Below are 12,281 nucleotides of genomic sequence, written 5' to 3'. Positions count from 1 at the left end.
GAGCATAGACTCCCGCGTCTCCCACGTGCACTCTTCTAAATTATGGTGGTTCCATAACACTTTCACCATTGGAATCTCCTTGTTCCTTAGCTGTCTGATCTGCGTGTCCAGAATCCGCACTGGCTGCTCTATATAGGTGAGATCTGTATGAATCTCCACCTCAGGCTCACTCAGAACCTGATTCGGATTTGACACGAACTGTCGTAGCATAGAAACATGAAATACCGGGTGAATTCTCTCCATAGAAACAGGTAAATCCAGCTTATACGACACATTTCCGATCCTCTGCAACACCTCAAAGGGTCCAATGTACCGTGGAGCCAATTTACCTTTCTTGCCAAAACGAACCACTCCTTTCATTGGAGACACTTTCAGCAATACCCAATTACCTTCTTGAAATTCTAACTGCTTTCTGCGAACGTCTGCATAACTTTTCTGTCTACTCTGAGCTGTTCTAATTCTTTCTCTGATCATGGGCACCATTCTACTGGTAATGTCTACTAACTCTGGCCCTGCAATAGCCTTTTCTCCTACCTCTTCCCAGCAAACTGGTGATCTGCATTTCCTCCCATATAACGCCTCATAAGGAGCCATCCCAATGCTAGCATGATGACTGTTATTGTAGGCAAACTCTACCAAAGGGAGATGCTGCCTCCAAGAACCGCCAAAGTCTAACACACATAGGCGAAGCATATCCTCTATGGTTTGGATGGTCCTTTCTGACTGTCCATCAGTCTGTGGGTGGAAAGCAGTACTAAACTCCAATCGTGTGCCCATCGCATTCTGCAGACTCCGCCAAAAGCGGGAGGTAAACTGAGGTCCTCTATCTGAAACTATAGACACTGGAACTCCATGTAATCTCACTATTTCATCCAGATAGACCTGTGCCAACTTATCCACAGAATAGTTACTTCGTACTGGAAGAAAATGAGCAGATTTTGTGAGTCTGTCCACAATCACCCATATAGAGTCTATCCTGTTGGACGCTACTGGTAAACCCACTACAAAATCCATGGCTATGTTCTCCCATTTCCACTCTGGAATTGGTAATGGGTTAAGCATTCCGGCTGGTTTCTGATGCTCTAATTTCACCCTCTGACAAACCTCACAGGCTGTCACGAACTGTGCCACTTCCTTCTTCATGGCTGGCCACCAATAGACCCTTTTTAGATCCTGATACATCTTGGTGGCTCCTGGGTGAACACTATACCTCGCATTATGAGCTTCCCTCATAATGGCTTCCTTCACACTGCCCCTATCTGGTACACAAAGTCGACTCCCATAGCGAAGGATCCCTTTGCTGTCAAATCTGAACTCTGCATTGTTGCCTGACTGACCAGTCCTGGCAATTTTCATCAACTCAGGGTCCTCCTGCTGTCTCTGAGCTATCTGCTCCAGAAACACAGGTGTCACTCTCATCTGTGCTATCAACGCACCTGTACCAGACAACTCTAGCTGTAATCCCACGTCAAAGAGCTTATACAGCTCCATCACAACTGGTCTCCGCTCTGCTGCTATATGGGATAGACTGCCTAATGACTTCCGGCTGAGGGCGTCTGCCACGACATTCGCCTTACCCGGATGATACTGGATCTTACAATCATAATCACTGAGCAATTCTACCCATCTCCGCTGCCTCAAATTCAGCTCTCTCTGACTCAAGATGTACTGTAAACTCTTGTGATCCGTGAAGATCTCGCATTTAACCCCGTAGAGGTAATGCCTCCACATCTTAAGTGCAAAGATAACTGCTGCCATCTCTAGGTCATGGGTGGGGTAATTCAACTCGTGCTTCTTTAACTGTCTCGACGCATAAGCTATCACCCTATCCCTCTGCATCAATACACAACCCAATCCCACTCGAGATGCATCACAGAACACTGTGAAATCCTCATTACTCACAGGCAGAGCTAACACTGGTGCTGTTGTCAACCTCCTCTTGAGCTCCTCAAAGCTCTCTTCACACTGGTCTGACCAGACAAACTTCTGGTTCTTCTGAGTCAATTTGGTCATAGGAGCTGCTATCTTTGCGAAGTTCTGAACGAACCTTCTGTAGTAACCTGCCAGTCCCAGAAAGCTTTTAATCTCAGTTACTGTCGTGGGTCTGGACCAGTTAGCTACAGCCTCTATCTTCTTGGGGTCTACCTCAATACCCTCTGCTGATACTACATGTCCCAAGAAGGCAATGCTCCGTAACCAAAACTCACACTTCGAGAACTTGGCATATAAACCATGCTCTCTCAGTGTCTGCAAAACAATCCTCAAATGCTGGGCATGCTCCTCTGCATCTCTGGAATACACTAAGATATCATCGATAAACACAATGACAAAGTGATCCAGAAACTCACTGAATACCCTGTTCATGAGATCCATAAATGCTGCAGGGGCGTTAGTCAACCCGAACGGCATCACTAAGAACTCATAATGCCCATATCTGGTTCTGAAAGCTGTCTTAGACACATCTGCCTCTCTCACTCTCAACTGATGATACCCGGATCGCAGATCTATTTTCGAGAAACAACCTGCTCCAGCTAGCTGGTCAAATAGATCATCGATCCGAGGTAAGGGATACCTATTCTTGATCGTGACTTTGTTCAACTGTCTGTAGTCGATACAAAGTCTGAGGGATCCATCCTTCTTTCTAACAAAGAGCACTGGAGCACCCCAAGGTGAGGTACTAGGGCGGATGAAACCCTTATCTACCAAGTCCTGCAACTGTTCTTTCAACTCTTTTAACTCTGCTGGTGCCATCCTGTAGGGAGGAATAGAGATAGGTCTGGTACCTGGCAATAATTCAATGTCAAACCCTATCTCCCTATCAGGTGGTAGTCCTGGCAAATCGTCTGGGAACATATCGAGAAACTCTCGGACTACTGGTACTGTGGCTGGTTCCCTAACCTGACTGTCTAGCTCTCTCACATGAGCTAGAAACCCCTGACAACCCCTCCTAAGCAAACGACGAGCCTGAAGGGCTGAAATCATACCTCTGGGTGTACCTCTCCTGTCTCCTCTGAAGACACACTCTGACCCATCCTGGTCTCTAAGACTCACTAGCTTTTCTCGACAGTCCAACGTAGCACTATATGTAGATAACCAATCCATCCCTAGAATGACATCAAAATCCGTCAAATCTAGAACCACAAGGTCAGCTGGAAGGTATCTACCCTCAATAAACACTGGACTGAAACGACAGACTGACACTGCCACTGATGGGTCACATCTAGGTCCACTGACTCAGAGAGGATACTCTAACTCAGAACTGATCAAACCCAATCGCTCTATGGCTCTCGAAGCAATAAAGGAATGAGAAGCACCGGGGTCCATCAAAGCATACACATCTGAACACCCAATGATGAGATTACCTGACACCACTGTGTTTGACGTGTTAGCCTCCTCCTGAGTCACAGTGAAAATCCGTGCTGGGGCTACCGGATTTCCACCTCGGGAACCTGCTGCTGAAGTAGAGGCTGCCCCTCTCCGTCTACCTCTGCCACTACTCTGAGGCATGACTGGAGCTGCTGGCTGTACTACACTGCCTGAACTCATCTGCTGAGATGGTGCCATAAAAGTCATCTGAGGACAATACCGAGCAATATGCCCTTCCTGTCCACATCTATAACACGCTGTAGATCCCAACTGACAAGCTCCCCTATGTGGTCTTCCACATCTCTGACATACTGGATTAGCTGTGCCAGAGCTTGAGCCACTACCAAATCCCAGACCAGACTTAACTTTACCCCAGAACTTTTTCTTTGCTCCTTTTGCCTTATCCCATCTCTTACTGCCTGACGTACCTGTACTAGGGGCCTTAAAACTCGAAGCCTGTGCTCTTGATTGTTTCTGAATATTGGAACTTGCCTCCATTTTCCTGGCTGCATCCATTATAGAGTGGAAACTCTCCTTTTCTGCTGGAAGAATCAAGGAAAAATACCTGGGATGAAGGCGCATAGTATATCTCCTTGCCTTCTTCTGATCAGTATCATAGGCTTGACCCACATACTGAAGCAAATCCAGGAACTTGTCTGTAAATTCATCAACACTCATTTCATCTGTCTGTCTCAACTGCTCAAATTCCACTACTTTCATCTCCCTAGAGCTGTCAGGAAAAGCCCACCCTGCAAATTCATTGGCGAACTCTCCCCATGACATACTGACCATCCTGGGTTCCACATAGTTTTTAAACCATTCCTGAGCTTTCTTGCATTTAAGTGTGAACCCTGCCATTTCAATGGCTCTACAATCATCTGCTCCCAACTCACTGGTTATCATCCTGACTGATCTGAGGTATTCAAATGGATCATCTCCTGGGTTAAACTTAGGAGCATCCAATTTCAGGTACTCTGTCATTTTCACCCTTCTTCTCTCGGGTAAATGAGGTCGAGGTATCTGAATTACTGGTTCTGGTTGTGGTGGAGGTACTGGTTCATCTTGTTCTGGATACGCTGTACGTTGATGTACAGGTGAGGGTGGATACATGGGATATGGTGGATCATAATGAGGTATGTATGGCATGTAAGGAGAATATGGGATGTAACTGGAGTACTCCGACACATCTCCCATGGAATAATCTGGGTCCTGAAAAGAGAATGGATAACCAAACCCCGAGGCTTGAGTGCCTCCCTGAAACTCTCCCATACCCTCATCAGACCTACCAATACCCATGCTTTCATCCATGGCCTGTTCTACCTCCATAGCTTCTCTCACTTCCTCCGATCTTCCTCCCCTAACAACACCTCTTCTGCTCTCGTCTAAAGACCTTCTAGGGTCCTTTGACATACCTTCCCTGCTTGATCTCTGAGATCTTGCCCTTGGCAAAACAGGAGGTTGAGCATCTACTCTCTCACTTTCTGGTGGATCTCTAGTCAATCGAACTGATCGACGAGCTCCTCGCATCTTAACTTCCTGAGCACAAAACACACAAGATAGCACATCAGCATATATACAGCACAGGTCAATAATACACATGTGCTGTCAATCATACACATGCATTCATGGCATATCATAACTTCAAAAGACAGGACGAACATCCTATCCAAGTGGACATGTTTTCCTATTGTGCTTGACCAATTCTATCCTCTATGAGCCCGACACTCTCTCTATAGGTCCGATCATGTGAACCTAGGGCTCTGATACCAATCTGTAACGACCCGGAAATGGACCGTTACCGGCGCTAGGATTCAGGTCGGCATAAGGCCGCCAGAACCCGTAGCAAGCCTGCTATACTCTCTGTGTACCTGTAAAAACTCATACATGATCATATATTTTCTGTGAAAATAAAAACTTTTCTTTCTCGAAACTCTGGCTTAACCTGTGCATGCACAATCTCTATACTTTGTACTCTGTACCCCTGACTAGAGCTTGCTCTAGATGGGCTAAATCATACCTGTTAAGCCTGGTTTTTCACCTGTTTGTAAAACAGTTATATAACTTGATCATGTATCCAAAAGACTGATAAAACAGAATAACTAAGTCAAGCACACGTTAACTATTTACACAACTAATACATCTCTTTAATATTACATATCCACGCTAACTATTACAAGCTCTTTATTTTGTTTTTATGCACCTCTGACTTGCCCTTGTACAACCTGTATACTGAAACCTGCAAAACTGGGAATAAGGGAGAGGGATGAGCTCTATAGCCCAGTGAGTAGAACAATAACACCTGTCATTAAAACATGATCTTATGGAATGCATCATATCACAGACAATTCACATCTAGGGTAAACCTGTCACCATCTAGTCCCAGTATCTAATCCGTGCCAGGCCGTTGAATGGGGTCCTGGTCTTCCTGTCATGTATACATACATCCATACATACATACATACGTATTTTAAATTTCCAGGCCAGTGATGAGGTCCTGGAGTTTTCCTGTATAAATAATAAATCTGCCAGGACATCGCATGGGGTCCTGGACTTCCTGTACAAAACCAAACCTGTCAGGCCGTAGAATGGGGTCCTGAACTCTCTATACCTGCTAGGCCGTAGAATGGGGTCCTGGACTTCCTGTCTGGGACTATTGGATCATTCAGCCTTTACCCACATCAACAAATAACGATGCAATGCAACATAGTCGTGGATACTAATGCAAGCAACCTATGGCATAATCATGATGCATGAGATATGCTAAAACATTCCATTAGTCAATTAAAAGTTTAAGTTTAGTTCCACTCACCTCTGACTGACTCTGACTGACTCTGCACTCCTGAAGCGGTACTCACTGCTGAACTCTCTGGTTCCTCTGGTCTGTGCCTACACAGATAGACTTAAATGAGGGACCAAACATACTCTAACATATCTCTAAACATCTCCCCAAAAACCCCTTAAAACACCGTAGAACAACCATGGAAAACATGTAAAGGAAAGCTGGACAGGGCACTTTCGGCGGCAGGTTCGGCGGCCGAAAGTCCTCTCCAGAGACGAAACTCAAGCACCTTCGGCGGCACCTTCGGCGGCCGAATCCCCCAAACAGAGCCGAACATGCAAAAACACTCGGGGGCAAGCTGTGGCAACCAAACCGCCATGCAAGTGGTTCGGCGGCCGAATGATCCTTCGGCTGCCGAACCTGAGTTCATCCAGAACTCAGTTTCAATGGCAAACCATCTCCTCCTTCCCTTCACTAACTCCAAACATGCATATACCAACTCCTCAACACACAGATCATAAGTATCTGATCACAAGGGTCCAAAACTATTGAATAACCCCAAACAACAAATCAAACATAACACATAAACATGTATACATGCATAACTCATCAAAACGATCATTTAAGACCCTAAACATGCATCTCCTTTCACAAATCCCCTTAAAACCTTCAGAAACCATATTCAAGAACATCACTTACCTCCTGTAGTAAGAAGCTACACACTCTGAACAAGGGAAAACGGATCACCTCCTCTCACACTCTCAAACTCTCTCAAACTCACTTTTTGCTTCACAACCTTCAAAACGTGGTAAACGAGCAAACTCCTGCATGAGCTGCTCAAACTCAGCAAATAAACCAAGGAAGACGTGGCCAACTTCTGGCAACAAGGTGGACACAACACCTGTCCACAATGCTGACTAAGGATGGCTCAAAAGCTGGCTGACCAACACAGCTTCGGCTGCCGAATCGCATGCAAAACCATGCAACATTCGGGGGCCGAACCTGAACTTCAGAAGCCAAACATTGGGCACTTTCGGCGGCCGAACTTATCTTCGGCGGCCGAACTTGGCTCCTCTGCCTTGGTTCATTTCCACTCAAAACTCAAAACTAAAGAACGGTAAAACCATCAAACACCTCATAACACATAGAAACCATAACTCCTACCCTTATATAGAATCCCAACACCCCGGATTCCATCAGACAAAAGACATTCCGGTGCCGGATTCTAGCCGGGTATTACAACTTCCCTTTTGGTATCACGACTTTGCCGGAACCCGCTGCTCCACAAGCCCCCTTCCACGCACTCAGTAAAGCCTAAAAACGAAAACGGCAATGAAAGACCTGACAGCAATAATCTAGGAAATACCGTCGCGATATCGAGAACCGAGTTTACTTTCATACCTTAGTGATATCCGACCCCTCCTTCGCATCATATTTTGTGACATCAAAGGTATTGGGCTGAGCTCCGCTGGTAAAGGCGAACAGTAACACCAAATATGCTGCGCACACATGTACCTTGGAACCCATATCTCTCTTTTCAAGGCGCTTCCTCTCCTTCGATATCTACAGCCTATATTGATTTCTAAATGTTTGTGCATTTCTCCTCCTCTGTAAGGCCTTTTATATTTCAGGCGGCTCGTTTAATTTACTCAAGGTTTATTACAGGCTGTAGCATTTTCATACATCCCGTTTTCTGTTTTTCCTTTTTGTTTTGCGTTAAATGTTTTGAGCTTAAAAAAAAAAAGGCCTACGTACGCTAACCTGCAACTAAAAACTACAACTTCCGCATTTCTCTCTAACATATTCTTTTATATTGGAACCCTGTATAACTTATGCAACAACCTCTTCGTTCTCCCACAATATTCTGGACGTATTGGACGCGAAACGAGCCCGGAGACCGCACCCGCAATTCATTTCCTCACGCGTGCATGTAGGACAAAATTTTGACAAGTACAGTGCAACATGAAAAGAGGAAAACAGAAAAAGAAAAAAAGAACTAACAGGCCGTTATTCCGTCTTTTCTCCTTTGGTACCTGAAGGCGCATCGTATTATTTTACGTGTACTTGATTTTAGCGTCGAAAATATGCTCAGCTTCGATTTTAATTATTTATTTATAATGGAACGCAAATATAAAAAAGAAAAAAAAAAGAAAAGGAAAAGAAAGAAAGAAATTCACAATAATAATCTCCGAACATCTTAATATGAGACTTCATCTCTTCACAACGGGATATATGTATATATATATTTCTCCTTTTTCCCGAAACAAATAAATACTTCTTGAATAAATGAATAAAGAATTGAAAAAAGAATCAGCACAGTTACATAGCCGATCACGGATAAATGGTTTATTAGGAAAATAAATTATGCTAGAAAAGCGAAAGGATAAATATTTAGAACAACCTGATATATATTTTTGAACAGCATTATTTTAATTGAAAAGGAAAATGAATTTTGAATTATAATGCTAAGCCCATGACTACAGGAAAATAAATTCCATTATATCAAATTTATTAATTTCAAATTATAGCGTTTCAATTAAAAAGTATCATCTTGAACTTTGATATAGTTGAATTTTAAAACCGCAACATAATTTACAGCGCGTTTTAATTTTGAATTTTGACACTATTAAATTACTAAGTTCATTCAATAATATATCTTTTATTATTTCATCTTGCATTCCAAGTTTTATATGTTGATTAACTTTTCAAATAGAAATAGAGGACTTAAAGAAGTATTTATATAGTATTTAATATCAATTGATTTTCTTTTAATATATCTTTTAATATCAATTGATATATTCAGTAATTGGTGAGCTTTTATATTTGTTTAAGTAAAATGAAGCACATTGTTTAATAGGTAAATTTTTTAAATTGATTTTCTATTTTGGATAGAGCTAAATTGAAATCATATCTGACTATGTTCATTTAAATTTAAAAAGTGTAATGATAGTCTTGTAAAATTACTATACTGTGCGTCAGACAAATGAGAAACATTCTCCGTTTAAATTAAGAATCAACAAGTGAGTGCATTAACATCCTCTCGGAATCAACTTTCCTATAATCTTAGGCTTAACATTTGTACAAATAGATTTTGCAGGACCCTTAGATCCGGTGTACTGGAGGTTAACGTTAGAAAGTTCAACGTTCTTGCATGGTACGCTGCTGCTGCATGTCAATTGAACGGCTGTGGGCGTTCTTGACGATCCTCGAATATTCTTGAAGATGACGTCGCTTATTTTAACTTTTGATGGCATCTGCAAAAAGTCGCAATATTTTAGCATAATTGTAACACACCCATATATATAAATTCTCCTTCTTGTTGTGAAAAAATAAAAATTGAAAAGTTACCTTGCGATTGCATTCGTTATGCGGGCAGTACATTTGATCTATAATGATGGGATTGCTGACGTTTTGCATGACGATATCCTCGAACTGGATATTCGACACACTGCCACCATGCAATGCGGGCCAAGTCTTAATTCTCACGCCATTGTCGGTGTCGTATATTGTGCAATTCTTCACATAAATTCCAGACACAGGTTCTTCCTTCTCGTACTTTCCTAAACTTCCAATACTAATGCCATGCCCGTGTCCGCACCTTACGTTTGTGATTCGTACTTGCCTGCTCCCCCGGCCAATGGAGATGCAATCATCACCGGTCATAATGTTTGAATCAATAATGTTGATCTCCTCCGACCGTCCAATGTGAATTCCATCCGTGTTGGGACTATGCCCCGGCGCTTTCACCGAAAATCGCTGGAAGGTAAGGTTTTTGCTGCCGAGGAGATTGACGTGGAACTGCTTGCTATCTATGGATGTCACGTCCTCGACTATGCTGTTGGTGACGAAGTCAAACCTTAGGTTCTGATACAGTTTTGATAGAACAGTTACGCAGAGAAAACGTAGTTAGTATTACTGCCATGAACGGGCCTATGAATGACCGTTAGTAAAGTAGCGTTCGGATTTTCTTACAACTGGAAGTGCTTTCTTGCATCCGCCGCCACAGCTCTCCCGCTGCCAAGCAATTTCTCCTTGTCCGTCGAAGGCCCCACCACCGGATACCGTTAATCGGTCCAGGTATCTCAATGTAACCCAGCTATTCTTGCGGTGCTGGCTAGCTTTTGCTGGCGCCACCAACGTTCCTTCCACTTGAAGATGCATGGCACCCTTGCAAGGGCCTAGCAAATCCACCACGCCTAATGAGTACTTCCCTTTTGGTATCACGACTTTGCCGGAACCCGCTGCTCCACAAGCCCCCTTCCACGCACTCAGTAAAGCCTAAAAACGAAAACGGCAATGAAAGACCTGACAGCAATAATCTAGGAAATACCGTCGCGATATCGAGAACCGAGTTTACTTTCATACCTTAGTGATATCCGACCCCTCCTTCGCACCATATTTTGTGACATCAAAGGTATTGGGCTGAGCTCCGCTGGTAAAGGCGAACAGTAACACCAAATATGCTGCGCACACATGTACCTTGGAACCCATATCTCTCTTTTCAAGGCGCTTCCTCTCCTTCGATATCTACAGCCTATATTGATTTCTAAATGTTTGTGCATTTCTCCTCCTCTGTAAGGCCTTTTATATTTCAGGCGGCTCGTTTAATTTACTCAAGGTTTATTACAGGCTGTAGCATTTTCATACATCCCGTTTTCTGTTTTTCCTTTTTGTTTTGCGTTAAATGTTTTGAGCTTAAAAAAAAAGGCCTACGTACGCTAACCTGCAACTAAAAACTACAACTTCCGCATTTCTCTCTAACATATTCTTTTATATTGGAACCCTGTATAACTTATGCAACAACCTCTTCATTCTCCCACAATATTCTGGACGTATTGGACGCGAAACGAGCCCGGAGACCGCACCCGCAATTCATTTCCTCACGCGTGCATGTAGGACAAAATTTTGACAAGTACAGTGCAACATGAAAAGAGGAAAACAGAAAAAGAAAAAAAGAACTAACAGGCCGTTATTCCGTCTTTTCTCCTTTGGTACCTGAAGGCGCATCGTATTATTTTACGTGTACTTGATTTTAGCGTCGAAAATATGCTCAGCTTCGATTTTAATTATTTATTTATAATGGAACGCAAATATAAAAAAGAAAAAAAAAAGAAAAGGAAAAGAAAGAAAGAAATTCACAATAATAATCTCCGAACATCTTAATATGAGACTTCATCTCTTCACAACGGGATATATGTATATATATATTTCTCCTTTTTCCCGAAACAAATAAATACTTCTTGAATAAATGAATAAAGAATTGAAAAAAGAATCAGCACAGTTACATAGCCTGTAATACCCGGCTCGTTCAGGCATCAGAATTCCTACCGTCCGGTGGAATATCTGATAGTGGACCTTCTGTGAAGGCTAGAGCAAGGGTAAAGGAAAGTGTTTTAAGTATTTTCATGGTTTTAAATGAAATAGGAAAGAGTTTTAAAGAGAAAAGGCTTTGGAGACAAAGGCCAGGTTCGGCCCCCGAATGTAAGTTCGGCCGCCGAAAGTGCCCAATGTTCGGCCCCCGAAGGTTATGTTCGGCCCCCGAACGTTGCATGGTTTTGCATGCAGTTTCGGCAGCCGAAGCTGAGGAGGTCGGTTCGTTGTGGACACGCCTCAGTCCGTGGTTTGGCCAGGTGTTCACCTCCAGATCATGAGCAGAGGTTATGCCACGTCTCCCTTGACTCATCTGCAAGCTTTAATCAGCTCATGCAGAGGGTTGGTCATTTGCAAAGGTTTGAACGTTTTGAGAGAAAAGAGAGAAAAGTGAGGTTGTGGTCATAGGTGAAGAGGAGTTGCTGTGTTGGCTGTTCCTCTTCTGGTTTCACGAGGTAAGGGAAGTTTTAAGTTTGTTTTAATGAGTTTTAACAGCTTTTCAAATGGTTCAGGGTAGAGTTGCATGGTTAGGGTTGAAAGCTTAGTTTTGATGCTTTAATGGCTTATGCATGAGTATGTGTTATGGTTGCTGTTTGTTGGGGTTAATAGGTAGTTTTGGACCCCTTGGAGCATATGCCAGAGTATATGCAAGTTGAGGAGTTGTGTCTGCATGATTGAGTAGAGTTGGTGCTTGGCAGGAGATGGTTGTGCACGAAGCTGAGTTCTGGATGAACTCAGGTTCGGCCGCCGAAGGGAGGATTCGGCC

At 43.2% G+C, this 12,281-nt stretch overlaps 1 protein-coding gene and 1 long non-coding RNA gene across 2 annotated transcripts in view; one reads left to right on the top strand and one right to left on the bottom strand.

The window, feature by feature from the left end:
* LOC122722314 overlaps positions 1 to 8,122 on the top strand; it is a 26,947-nt gene extending 18,825 nt beyond the window's left edge. The window contains exon 2 of the long non-coding RNA XR_006349279.1: positions 7,800 to 8,122. This is a non-coding gene — a long non-coding RNA (uncharacterized LOC122722314). The remainder of the gene's footprint in view (positions 1 to 7,799) is intronic.
* A 618-nt stretch (positions 8,123 to 8,740) lies between these two features.
* Positions 8,741 to 10,636, bottom strand: LOC122722202 (polygalacturonase-like). The gene is made up of 3 exons (XM_043952384.1): positions 10,511 to 10,636; positions 10,118 to 10,423; positions 8,741 to 10,051 (listed from the first exon to the last, which is right to left on the bottom strand). Exons 1-3 carry the CDS (start codon positions 10,634 to 10,636, stop codon positions 9,383 to 9,385), a joined length of 1,101 nt encoding a protein of 366 aa, XP_043808319.1. The 3' UTR covers positions 8,741 to 9,382.
* Positions 10,637 to 12,281: the final 1,645 nt, after the last annotated feature.

Source organism: Manihot esculenta, chromosome 17, assembly GCF_001659605.2.
Source record: "Manihot esculenta cultivar AM560-2 chromosome 17, M.esculenta_v8, whole genome shotgun sequence".
NCBI classification, from domain to species: Eukaryota; Viridiplantae; Streptophyta; class Magnoliopsida; order Malpighiales; family Euphorbiaceae; genus Manihot; species Manihot esculenta.
Note: the sequence above shows the minus strand (reverse complement) of the source record. Positions and strands in the feature narration are given on the sequence as shown.